At 39.4% G+C, this 14093-nt stretch overlaps 1 protein-coding gene across 1 annotated transcript in view; it reads left to right on the forward strand.

The window, feature by feature from the left end:
• The window catches only part of ASCC3 (activating signal cointegrator 1 complex subunit 3), a 4485173-nt gene that overhangs the window by 865764 nt on the left and 3605316 nt on the right, over positions 1-14093 (forward strand). Inside the window, exons 7-8 of the mRNA XM_044069284.1 lie at positions 19-219; positions 666-806. Coding sequence (XP_043925219.1) covers positions 19-219; positions 666-806 — 342 coding nt within the window. The remainder of the gene's footprint in view (positions 1-18; positions 220-665; positions 807-14093) is intronic.

Here is a 14093-nt window from a genome sequence, read left to right on the forward strand (position 1 = left end):
TTCTGCTTAACTTTACAGATTGGGCAGCTGGTGTTCAAGGGGATGAAGCGACTCAACCGGATCCAATCAATAGTGTTTGAGACAGCTTACAACACAAATGAAAATATGCTGATCTGTGCACCTACTGGAGCTGGGAAGACTAACATCGCGATGTTGACTGTTCTGCATGAAATACGTCAGCACATTCAGCAAGGAGTTATCAAAAAAGATGAGTTTAAGGTAGAAATTTAATGAACCACAGAAAGAGTGTTCATCTGCTGTGATAAAATCCATTATAGAGATGCCTGCAGTATAAAAAATTGGGAAGTTCTCAAGGGTATCAGTATTCTGAGCCCTGTGAAAGTTGTAACTTAATTTAGTTTATTACTGTAAAAGCCAAGCTTGTTTGTGACCTGAAAACATGGAACTCTTTGGAAATATATTTAGCTTTGATGCAGAACCAATTTTCAAAGCAGTGAAACTGCATAAACAAAATCCATTGTCCTCTGAACAGCTGCGCATTTAGCCAGCAAAGATAACCACTTTTCATATATCACTATTAAGATTTTCCATTGTAAGTACCTGCAGTAATATTTGACAATAAATTGTGATTTGTATTGGTTGCCATGAGACAAATGACATTGTGGGTTTTACTCATTTATCAGCTGAGTGTCCTTTTGCTGCAGATTGTGTATGTAGCACCTATGAAGGCCTTGGCTGCTGAGATGACAAATTACTTCAGTAAACGTTTGGAGGTACTCGGTGTGAGTGTCAAGGAGCTGACTGGTGACATGCAGCTGTCAAAAGGTGAAATTCTTCGGACACAGGTATGACCACTTGAAATGGAAGTTTTATTAGACTTTCATTCAGTAGAAATGTGACAGCTGTCTAATCTGACCCATTTGCTTTGAATGAACTTTAAAAATATTGCATTGTGCCACTACAAAGCATACCTTTTAAGCAGTCAGTATAAGACTGGTGCTGTTTTGTTGTACTTCTTGTACTTGAGATAATAAACCATCCGGTTATTCATCTGTTGTTGAGAAGGTTATGGGAAACAAACAGCAATAACACAGGTGTCCATCATAATTTTCTGTCCTTGTGCTTGGAGTTTGATTTATTTACTTTTCTAGGAGTTTATTGTAACTCGAAATTTTCAAGCTGCACTTTTGCAAATGTTCTGATCTGTTCCATCATATAGTCAAGGGTACATTTTTACACACATGAAATGCTATGAGCTTCTAGTATTTTTAGTGAAATACCCGCAGGCTTGTATATTTTTAACAATTTTGATTTTTTTTCAATCAACATTTTATGTTGCTGATAGGTTCTTGCATTTTATTGAAAGGAATTCCATTAAATATTTTGTTCTGGTGTATATCTGTAGATGTAATATTCTGCGGACATTGTTGTTAAGCCTTTGCTTTCTCCATTGTTTCATGATGTTGGAATTAATATAGTTCGAGATGTAGAAGTATAAGGGTGTAGGGGTGGCCTGACCCCTTACAAAATGCTTCTTCAGTTTTTTTTTTTTGTTTGTTTTAAATTGTTTGGTGGTGTTTATAGTATTTTCATAGAGAAATCATTAAACAGTTTGGAAAAAAGTTGTTCATTAGCCAATTGTTGTGCAGTTTCAAAGTTAGTAGTTCGTGGAGTAAGGCCTGTTCCTCTGTATTTTTTTTTTTGTATGTTGAATTGGCCATAATGTATTTCATTAGAAGGAGTTCCAACAGAGGTTTGTGTGTGGATATAAATTTCTTACAGATAGTACTACAATTTAATTGAGTTACAGATCTTTGGTAAGCAGAAAGAACAGTGGTTATCTGAAGTTCACTAATATGTCATGATATATACACACATACATACACACATACACACACACACATGTGTGTGTTGTGTGTTAAGTATTGCTTTTATGAAGGAGCATTTCTTATGGGATTGTGTTGAAATGTATGCCAAAATTTATTTATCCTAAGAAAAGAAGGGCAGGCACTCGAGTTATACATTGAGCCATGAAAAAAATGTTTTACAACTTGACTGCATTTAGAGCTGTTTCAACATCTCTCTAAGAATTTCTGGATTGAACTTATCTAAGACTGGCATTTTATTGTTGTGTAACTCATGCTGTAAGTAACTGTGCTTTAGCAGTTAAGATCTACATCTGTTGTCTGTACACCGTTATGCTTCTGTTATGAGTGTTTGAATTGCCCAGTATGGCCATTTATGTTTGAAAATAATGAATGATAAAACTCCTTGTAAGTGCAAGATAGTTTTCACAGTAGTTGAAGCTTTGGCACATGGCATTTTGTTTCTTCCTTATTTGCTGTAAACTAGGTTATTTTGTATTAATTAGGACTCAGACATAGTTGCCATTTTGATGAGTGTGACCTTTGAAATTGTACTTGCTGTTTACCAGAAGACCTGTATTTTCCTTAACACTATTCTACATTTTGAGCAGGCTTCATGATTTTCTCCGATTCCTTAGAAATAAATCATTGTCTGCCATTTATATAACCCCACCCCCTACTGCCATATGTGAATACTTTGATGCTAGTATGTACCCTATATGGCGAAGAAAAGGATTTCATCCTCATTTTGAGGAATATTATATGCTTTCACTCTCCAGCAAAAACATTTATATACTGTCATGCCAGCAGTCTTTGTCTATAAAACATTTCTCTCTCTCTAACTGTTTTAGGTTTGCCTTTTCACAGAGTAATTGGTCAAAGAACCTGACGCTATTTGGCAAGATAGCAAGAACAAAAAAAATTAAAAGCAGAAAACTGCATCTAGTTAAAAAAAAAAAAAAAGAATATGAGGATTGTTCAAAATCATGGAGGTGACTTTTCTCTGTTTGGATAACTACTTTCAGCTGCTTTCATTTGCTAGTCTGACAACTTGTGTTGCATTGTGTGGTTATTCTGTGAACCAGAAAGCACTTTGTGAGAAGCATGCTTTCTGATTCAGCAACCCAGTTTTTTGTAGAGTAATGATAAATAGTTTCATTGTCTACAACAGTACCATGTAGTCTTAAAACACTTTTTTTTTGTTGGGCAGGGCACAGGAACAGGTTTTATTCACAATGTGCGGTCTGTTGCCATTGTTTACCCATAATGTATCCGTTATTACTTGTATTACATAAGAATGCTAGCATGGTAGTGTGACTCTCCCAGAACACAGACTGATCAAATTCATTTAAATTCATTTTAATTATGAGCTTTTGGGCTTTCTTGATGACACTCAGGTTGGTTCTTTTGTTATTTATTGCAGTTTAACTGGGTAAACTTGTTGGGCCATATCCCTTAGTAGAGACTCTGAGATTCCAACTTGCAGCAGCGGAATATAGGTACTGCACGGTACATATTAGAACACAGTACACAAAACAATGAGACCCCCCCCCCCCAAGGAAATTTCCTGGTGCAAAGGCAGCATGCACCATTTAAAGCAAGGTAAGCAGGAAAAATGTAAATTTTAAGCTCTCATCATTTAGCGGTGGCATAACAGGGGGCACAAAATAGTGTGCAGATGTCAAGACAATAAATCAAATTCTAGGACCGCAGGTATTTAGTATGCAGTAAGAACTATGTCAAGTAACAGCTCTGCATGCTAAGTTTTTGCCATTTGCAGTCAGACAGGACAGGTGCACTGCTCCTTTGTACTTTTACCTTCCCTATTGGAGACAGCTTAGGATAGGGAGGAACAAGCACCCACACAAAAGATTTTCTCTGGTGAAATTGGTGGGCTGTTGTATTTTTACATTTTCTGATTCATAGCAGAAGTTAGCGTACAGTGGATAATTTAGTCATGGGCTTCGGTGAATGTTTGATGTCCTCCTCCCATATGCATGTACACACACATTTACTGTCCTCTTTTAAAAGCAAAATATAAGCATTATAATTCTCTTCATCTCAGAAATTGAAAGGCACAGAGATAAATGGGCTTGTTTGTATGAGCCACAGCCAAAGGATTTGACCTTTTCTCAGTCCCTGTCCCATCTATGCTTAATTATCTCAAGAGTTTTTTTTTAACTCATTAATTTATCACTTAAGACATAGGAATACATACATTAACAGTAAAGAAAACAAATGGTTTTAAAATTTTTTTCATTTGCACACACTACATATTACATAAACTCACTTCCTGCCTTCTGTTAAACCTCACTCATCCTCCTAAATATTATTCTGGGTGTATATCTGTAATAGTTTTAATTCTGGATTTTTTTTTGCCTCCATCAGGGTAGCTATGGCTGTTTAATTTTTATTCCCATGGTGGTATATACTGTTCTGTGGATCTTTCCTGGCTGTCATATAGCAGCCATGTGGCTCTAACAAAAGCTTGAGAAGCACTCATAAAACAAAGAGGTTTTAAAACTTAAAAAAAGAGTCTGTCGTAACCAAAAACAATGAAAGACAGAAAAATAGAGAAATTATAGGCTTTCAGAGAAATGGGTACCTTTTGATAACTCATTGAGGAGTTGTACATTTCTAATGTATTTTTCTACTTGGACAGCTTCCAATAGAAAGTTGCAGAGACACATTAACATCACATTCTGACACCAATGTTACAAACATTTAGTATTAAAACCGTGACAGTGTTGATAAATTAGAATCTGCAAAATCAGTATTGCAAACACAAGTGTCATGAGAGCTGAAGTCAGAGTCCTGCAAAATTCCACATGGGATTTTGATACAACTTATTCACCCTTCCGCAGCTCCACCTGTTTCCCAGCTGTACTCCACTCACTTATAAAGTTGTTTTTCCGATGAACTGGTGCAAGAAACCATTTTGGCCCACTTGTAACTTGCTTTCATTTGACAAGTGGACTAGTATCAAGCCTCTTCTAAAAATAAACCAGGGAATTTTCCCTGTTAATATCAAAGATGATAAAATGGAAAAGAAAGGGATCTCCTTCATTTGTGTCCTCAGGTAAGGAGGAGGACTTTTGTGTGGCCAGGATTGATTTGCATTCATACCTGGATCCTGATCGTGAAGATATATGTTCACAGTCTTTGTGGCCTGCCCTTCCTCAGTCTGTTCCTTTCTTCTGCTATAGTAGTCAGTGTCTTTGCCACGACTGCCTTTTGATAGAGAATAACTGTTGGAGAGGTATGGAAGAAAGTTGTAGACATTAAGCAGTTCAGGTGTAAAATCTCTCAGTTATTTGGCACATATGATAACTTGTCAAAGCACCATACTTATTCAAATGCTATGTAAATTTTATTAGGTAAACCGTTAGACAAGGCAAGAGCAATGTAAAATGATCTTTCACAAGTGGCCAGCGAGAACTGAAGTCATTGACATTTGAAGGAAGCATTTCTTTTGATGAAGTAGGTATGTTCATGCACTTTGACAGAGGTAGAGACAGTACCTTTTTTTAAGAAGCTTCAAGGGTAAGAGTGTTAAGCAGGTGGCTAGACATGGCAGGAATGGGGAAGCCATTTTGCCTTATGACTAGAGGTACAATTGTGATTGATATAACTAGCAAGGTGGATAAATACGGGAATCCTATTTCATTGGTTTGAACTACAGCTGAGTACGGTTGATACAAATGCTGTATTAGATGCATTCAAGTCTAGTGATTAAGATGTTGATAGCAGTCATATATGAAACTTCAGATGCAAGTAGATGTGAAATATTGTATGCTACCTTAGGTTCTTGTAAAGCTTTAGATGTAGTCATCTCACATGAGCCTAACTTTTAAAAATCCATAAATAAACAAATTACTAAAATCAATAAGTAAACGCGTTGTCCAAGGAAATAGTTGTTGATGTTTTTGACATGCAGTGAAAGGAAGTAAAGTTACAGACAAATCACAAATAGATGCTATTTTGATATTATCAGTTGTTTTTGCTGAGCCAAATTTCATGAATAAGAATTTGCTAATGTTAATTAATCATTGGAGAGCCAATTACAAATTTAAGAAAAATAATTCTGTAACATTGTTCGCAACTTTTAGCTACAGTGTTTTGTATATTTTGTACTGTTATATCACTTGTTTATTTGTCTACAGTGTTTTCTACATGTACTGTTATATCGCTTATTTTATCTCTACACTGGGTGAGTCAGACTGGTCTTTGTCCTATCCCAGTAATCAGAATTAAATAAATAATGCTTAAATGGGGCAAGTCCCACAGCAGACCATGTAAAGTGAAAAGAGTAGTGGGCTAAGTATAGAAACCTGGGGAACGCCAGTATGAATGGGTCCTGTAATCTGAGTAAGAATTTCACCTGCTAATAGTGAAAGTTGTATTACATAAATGATTCCTAAGCAGTGTATTTACTTTACCATTAAATATATAGTCAGAAAGTTTTTGTTGTAAAATGTTATGGTTATAAAAGGTCTTTTAAAATCTAGGAAGACAGTGCTAGTTAGAGTTGTTCTCCACATTTGTGTAAATGTATGATGATAATGAGAAATTTGTAGTCTGAATACTGTGTTATGAGCAATAACCTTGCATTTTATCAGACAACAGGTCATATTTTTGGAAGTATTCAGGCATTTATTCATGGATACAGTTTTCAAAGATTTTTGACAAACTACAAAGGTTAGCAGTTGTTCTTTAATGTATTGGGGTGAAGTACCTTAGGAAGGGATAAGAGCATAATTAAACCTAACAGGAATTGTCTGTGTAGAAAGTGATGAGTTTAAGCATATGCGTTAAAGGTTTGGAAAAGTGGGCATCACCAGAATTCAGTATTTTGGGAATGCAAGTAGTAGTAAATGTAGATACGATGTTGTCTTTTTGTGTCTGATTCAACCTATGGGCTGCTGAATCTGATTAGATCTGCCCTTCATGCTTTTCTAAAGCTGCAGATACAAGGTTCTGACTCCCCCCTACCCATAATTCCCTCCTCTGTACTTAAGTATCTCAGATCTCAATTGCTGCCAGACTTTCAGCTGTGTGTTCTTAGGGCTCTGTATTTTCACAATAAGTGAAAGCCTTTCCTTAATCGTAAGAGTTTCCTCCATAACCCTTTCTAGATTTAGTATCAGACTTATAGTTGTGCTGTACTGAATTTTTGATATTGCTTAAGTAGTTGTAAGGAAATAGTTGATAGCATTGTTAGTTTTTAGTATAAGGATTATAGGAGTTTTTTTCCATACTTGGGGTTAAATACTTTTTCCTTTCTTTAAAAGTAGGCTTGAGATAAAAAAATTAGATAAACAGAAATATTTAGATAAATAGCTTTCTAATATTTCGTAGAGCAAGTTTGCACATTAATGTTCTTGTGGGCTTCTACTGTCATCTCAGACAAACCCCAGCATTTCAAGTGGTGCATGGCATGTAGACATAAAATTCCACCTCAAGACCTGCACTATTTGTGATTGATTGGGCTCTGCTGACCTCATGGCAAATTGCAATAATTGTGCTTCTTTTGTGACTCGGGCTATTGAAGGTCACAAAAAAAAACTCTCCTAGAAAATGTACTCCCTCCTCAGATAGTCTTTGTCTTCTCAGCCTTCAGCAACTAGTACTTCCAGGCCAACTCCAACTTTCCCAAGTAGAAAAATGGGTAAGAAGGAAAAGGAGAGAGAAAAGTCAAAAGAAAAAAAATCTGAGAGAGGGAGATCCAAAGAGAATTGAGAAGTCTAGGAAAAGGTCTTTGGATCTGACAGATCCTTTGGGTCTGGCACCTAAGACTCCAAGGAAGTCTGATAAACCCGCTGCTTGGATCTGATCTCCCTCACCTCACCCAAGATTTTCTTCACAACCTGCGAGTCCTAGACTCCATTTACTCATCCTACAAGAGAGATGGTACTCCAGACCTCTGCTGATAAGCATCATCCTTGAGGTCTGTCTGGTTCACTAGAAGTCTTAGTGTCCCCCGAGGCACACCAAGTGCAGGTCCAGCTTCACCTCTCAGATCTAGTCCCCATAGGTCTGAATCCTCCCAGGACACCTCATTTGGAGAAGACAACTTGACGGACTTCGGCTTCATTAATATCCCTTACTCTGTTTTGGATCCTGACTATTCTTGGAGCCCAAAGCATCCTAGATGGCATCCCATGGTGAAGTTGACTCCAAAGTTTTCAGAGCCATGTCTGCCTCTCAGTACTTCAGCTCTCGATAGCTTGGGTCTGTGGTCAGCCTCAGAGCCAACTGTGAGTGGGGCTGAGATTGTTCCTTCAGCCTCTGATAGGAGGGACATTCCTTCAGCTCCAATCTCTGTCAGCCTTCAAGGCATTTGAATGGGTTTTGGGTGATTCAAGGAGTCAGGTGCTACCTTTGAACTCTGATCCATCTTAACTACTCATTCAGATTGACAGGGACAGTCGGTACATTTAGGCCTTGAGGATACTTGCTACTCAAGTTCCCTGTCTGATATGGATCCATTTCCCAAAATTCTTGAAGTAAGGTCCTAGAAAACAGACTTGCAAACGGGAACACATAGACTGTTCTCCAGAGTCTGTCAAAAAAGACGTAGAGCTGGATGAAGGTGAAAGTTCCACAAGATTCACTCTAGAATATGTCACCTTTGATGATGAAGCAATGAGGGCCTTGGTCCACTGAAACTCCTTCACCAGAAGAATCTGTGCTTCTTGAGGCCTTTGGGTACTGGTTCATCTGCATCCTGGGTGGTACCAGTTGTTGAGGCCCTTATAGACCTTTGTGGCACAGTAAGCATAGAAGGGTTGTGATGTAGTGGAACCTATCCCCAAAATCCTGTTTGTTTTTTTGTGGATAGATTCTACTATATCCGGGTCCTGTTGATGCCCTTATAGACCTTGTAGTGCAGAGGACATGGAAGGACCCTTGTATAGTGGAATCTATCACCAAGAAACCACACAGGATTCTGGTTGCTCCTAAAGACAGGAAGCACTGGAGCAAAGGTCCCCCAGTAGATGCCATGGTAGTAACAGCAGCCACAAAAAAAGGAAATGTCCAAGGAGAGTTCTTATATTCATTCCCCTAGCAGTGAGTCATGGGCATTGGACAGGTTTGGGAAATGGACACATGCTTCAGTGACTTTCTTTTCTCTTGGAGCACTGAACTACTTTGCACATATGTTTTCAAAGGGACCTGATCAAGGAGATTACCAAGTCCCTCACAGGTAACTTACCAGCAGATGTTCAAAAGACAGTTGACTCCCTATTGCCTAGCCTGCAGTCTGTGTCTGTGTCCATGCATCTGCTTTTCAGGGCAGCTGATGGTACAGCCAGAGTAGCAAATACTGGTATTACCATGTGTTGGCATGCCTAGATGCATCTGTGGGATTTCGAGGAAGACATCCTTCATTAATGCCCATTTGATGGTTCTATTCTTTTTGGATCAAAAGTTAGAGACTGAGTGAACAAGTTAGCAAAACCCTATCTGTTGTTGGAATCTGCTTCTCCAGTCCTCAGAGCATCCCTTCCATGAGCTAAAGGGGCAGTAAGAAGATGTAGTTCAGAACGTCACAGGATTACCTTCAAGACACTGCTGGAGACAGCCCCCCCCCCAACAATAGCATAGGGGAGGCAATTTAAATGGACATCTTCCCTAGGGGGCAGAGGCAGATTGCATAACCAGGGTTTTCATGGTCATTTTATCGAGAAACCCTATCAGCGCTCCTGAAGGGTTACTGCCACACTCAGGAGGCAGTCAGGGGGTGCTTATCCTTGCATCCAAAAGCCTGTAAAGATATTACAACAGATTCCTGGGCATTAGAGATAATCTCCTGAGGCTTTACCATTCCCTTTTCATATTATGCTAAGAAGAAATAAAAGATTCCAGACTTTCCACCCAGTCAGTTGGAATCTGTGGTAACAGGGGTTCCCAAGTTGCTAGAAAATGCCATCCAAAAGGTCCCCCAAGACCAGCTAGGATCCAGTATCTATTCCATTCTCCTTTTAATTCCAAAGATGACAGAAGACCTCAGGCCAATTTTGGATCTCAGCCATCTCCCTCAAATCTTAAGACAGAAGTAGTTCTGGATGGTCACTGTGCAGTCCATATTTCCTCTGCTGAGGAAGGACAATAGGATGTGCTCCCTAGATCTTCAGGATGCCTAATATCACATAAAGATGCATGGGTGATCCAAGAGATTTCTCCATTTCTGGCTGGTAGCCAATCATTTTCAATTTAGAGCACTGCTGTTCAGTTTCAATATGGCCCACCAGGTGTTCACAAATGTTATGGCAGTGGCAGCATATCATCTCTGACCGCATGAGTTCCAGATCTTCCTGTACCTGGAAGATTGGCTCCTTACTACTACTTCAGGGGATACTGGTTCAGCACTGGGCCCTGCTTGTGTAGCGACTGGGCATTACATTCGGTCCAGAAGTCAGTTGTCACCCACTCAGCGCACAAGAGTTTATCAGATGTCACCTCAACACGATCCTTCAAATTGCCAAACTCCCAGACACCATAGTACTATACCTATGTATTTTGGCTTCATTAGTCATGCAGCAGCCCTTCCTCAAGCAAGGCTGACTCTTTATCTTTTAGGTTTGATGGCCTGTACCATTACACTTATTGCTCTGGCAGAGTACTACAGTGGACCCTTTCATTTCAATAGTCGCAAAGTCTTCACCCCTCCATGTCAAGTTTTATATCACATAAGTTTGCAGAAATCCTATCAAATGCTGGATAACCTATCCTTCAGTAATGGAAGGAAGAACCTATTGTCCACCAAACCCTAGGCCACAGTAACCAAGGATGATTCCTTTCTGGGGCGTTGGGAGGGGGGCATTGCTAAAAGAAAATGGTTCAAGGTACTTGGCCACCCCTACAGGTCTTCATTCACATCAACATCTTGTAGATAGTAGTGGTCCTGCTAGCATTGCAGGTGTTCCAGGACCACCTCCCAAGGGTGTGAGCTCCATTCAGATGGACAAATGGCAGTAGTCTGGTATATCAACAAACAAGGGGAAACATGATCATACCCACTTTGTCAGGAAGCCATAAGAGTGTGGCAGTGGGTGATATCTTCCCATAATTTTTTTGATATTAATGAATATCCCAGGGACATTAAATGTACTAGCAGACAAGTTGAGCAGGTCAAGTATTACTGCTTCATGAGTGGTCTCTCAGTCAGTGCTGGCACATATTTTCAGTCATCTGGGCCAGCCTTGCTGTGATCTCTTTGCCTCTTACCTGAGCAAACAAGTGCAGCAGTTACTTTGCCTTGATTCCTCCACAGGGCCTGTGACCAGCGGATACTGTAGTTAACAATTAGCTGCTGTGTCTCCTCTATGCTTCCTCCAGATACCATTTTGACAAAATTATTTCAGAAGACCTAAGCGCGCAAGACCAGAATGACCTTCATTGCTCTGTTTTGATCCTGGACAAGTTTGGATCCGCTTTCCTTTATCCTCATTTGATACATCCTCCTTAAGTGTTAGATTCGAATCCAGAATTCCTGAGTCACCCCTCCAGATTGCCTCTAAATGGAGCTAAAAGCCCAGAAGTTAACTGTATGGTTCCTCCAATTCTAGCAATAGCCAGAGATGCCAGACAATCTTCGTTGGTGGTCTACATTATTTCTGCCTCTCAAAAACAGTCCACCAAAAAGATATATAACTGATACATTACTGTATGGTGTTAAGCAGTCTTGTGTTTATCAGAACAGTTTGGGCTTTTTGGGTACTATTGAAGGTTCATGTGCTGAAGTATGAGAATGTACATTCTAAAAAAAGGCTGTGTTAAGCAATACCTTCTAGGTAGCAGTATCTGCTCTGTAAATAAAAATTAAGAGAAATGGCCCTGAAGGTGCTCCACAATGAGGCCATATCCTCATTCCTGTTTCTGTTGAATCACCGCCCTTTTCCTACTTTCCACATCGGGTCAGGCTGTCATGTCAACTATCACCATCTTTATTCATTGGCACTCTTCTGCCTTCTTAGACACTCATCCCTGATTGTCGCTGGTCTTCTCTTGCACAATCCACCCACCTGTATGCTGGCTGCCCTCATTTCCTCTTGCCATCTTCCTGTCTGTCCCAAAACTTCTTCACCAGATTGTCTTCTGCTTTTCTTCACATGTGCCTGAACCACTGTAATCAGTTCTTTTTTACCTTTTCTGCATCTGAAGCTATTTTAGCTTCTGTTCTTATGTCCTCGTTTCTTCATCTATCCCACAGTGCGTGTATCCTCCCACCCATCTCAGGCAGTTCATCTCAATCATCTCTAGCTTCCTCAGCTTTTCTGCCTTTACTGCCCAGGTTTCTTGTGTGTCTGGTGTGACATCATACTGCTGCCATGGAGAATAGACCGACTCCCAACATCCCATGGAAACTTTGTGAGTGCCGCAGTTGTTGCCATTGGGATGTGTATGCTTGCTTCCACACATGTGCGACCTCCTGACTACATAGCGCAGCTCTTATGCAGCATGGCTTTCACCAGGCTGGTACCACTGCTTTATTGCATCAAGCATAGGCTGACTATGTCCCCCAGCATGAGTGAGCTGATGTCAGTCACCCAATCTCATCCTCCCCCTAGTGCCTCTCCAGCATGTTTGCTGTTAATTGAACATGGGTAATCCGGAGTACAGTAAGGGCTTTATCCCTCTGTTCTATGAGGCTGCTACAATATTGGTCATGTTTTTGTGGACTGATACTCAGTGACATAGCAGATTCATTTTCTTTTTGAAATAGTCCAAGGTTTTTAATCTCGGATTTGTCTCAAGCACTCCTGCGTGTTTGTATTCCTGCATGCGTGTGTGTGTGTATCTGTTTTAACCTCATTGTTTAAGTACATCTTTGAGGATAGAGAAGTGTAGAACATAACAAAATGTTCCGTGTAATTACTACAGGTTCCATACTTGGCTGTTGATTTTTGTTCTGTGATGTGACCAAATGACCAGACCAGATTATACCCAATAGGTGGTGCTGCTGTCAGGTGCCATTTATGCCCATATTGAGAGGTCAGTGTGGTAATGTAGAACTTTTTTCAGCATGAAGTCACAGCAACCCGTTGTTGGCCTGTGGATTGACAGTGTCACAATTAGCCATCTAAGACCTCCAAATTCATAAGTTCCTTCCACTGATATTAAAGTTACTGGGAAAGTTACTTTTTTTCCAGGACCCAGCCATGTGAAAGCAATGTTATGGGTGTAAATAATACTTTCTGGTAAAATGATAACAGTTGAGTACCTCTTGTGTTTAAGTCATTACCTTAGTATATCTGTCTGACACATCTGCCTGTAAAATTGAGTGTTTTTACTTCCATTTGTGTTTACCACAGTATTTTGCTTTGTCATGTGTTACTGTCTCGCTGCGGACAATGATGATTTTTTTTTAATACTTCAACCATCTGAGCAACTTAGAAGAACTGTCATCGCCACCAAACTATGACATCCATACAGACTCCTTAACGACCCCATGTGTTAACCTTAGTATTCTGTTCTTTCAGTATTTATATACTGAATGCCAGAATTGTATGGCATGAATGACACAGCAGGAGAGAGTCGTGGAGTTAACACTTTATCTTTATTTATTTTTTATTTTCATATTGTTTACCAGGTTTCTCTGAGTGAGTTTAGTCAAAATCCCTTTTCAGCGGAGGACCTGGGAGAACAGGTCCAACATATTACAACGTTTGGCAGTCATTCAGTAATATACATGAACACACATTAAGCAATATACATTAACAGTTGCACATTAATTTGCTAATGAGATTACGTTCATATGAAATAAGGCAGACTATTACAGAATAAAAGATACTTGTGCATTTTGAACGTTTGAAGAGGTGTATTAGTGGGTTTGACAAATTGATAACAGAGTGTAAGATTAGTGCTTAGGAATTCAAACAAACTAAGTAGGGCAGAAAATGTCAATATTGTATTTAAGATATGATGTGCAAAGCAGGTTCATAGATAATTACGCAATTTTCACATCCCATTTGTATCCTAGCACTTATAATTATAAACCCAGTGTCTTTGTAAAGCAGGAAGACAGGTGAGAGAACCATGCTTTTATATGTAAACTTATGAATAAGCTAGTAGAAGAAGCTGAGGGGTCTGTACTGTTTGTTCAGTTACTGCAGCATTTTAAACCCATTGTGGACTTAGTCTCTCTAATCCATCTTGATCTCCATATGACTAAATTTGACACGTCATTTTAAGTTCTGTAGCTGTGTTTAACTGCTATTGTCATAAATTGAACTTGAATCTGCTATCCTTTTGCTAGTACCC

Source organism: Protopterus annectens, chromosome 1.part0 (assembly GCF_019279795.1).
Source record: "Protopterus annectens isolate FY-2018-M chromosome 1.part0, PAN1.0, whole genome shotgun sequence".
NCBI lineage: Eukaryota > Metazoa > Chordata > Ceratodontiformes > Protopteridae > Protopterus > Protopterus annectens.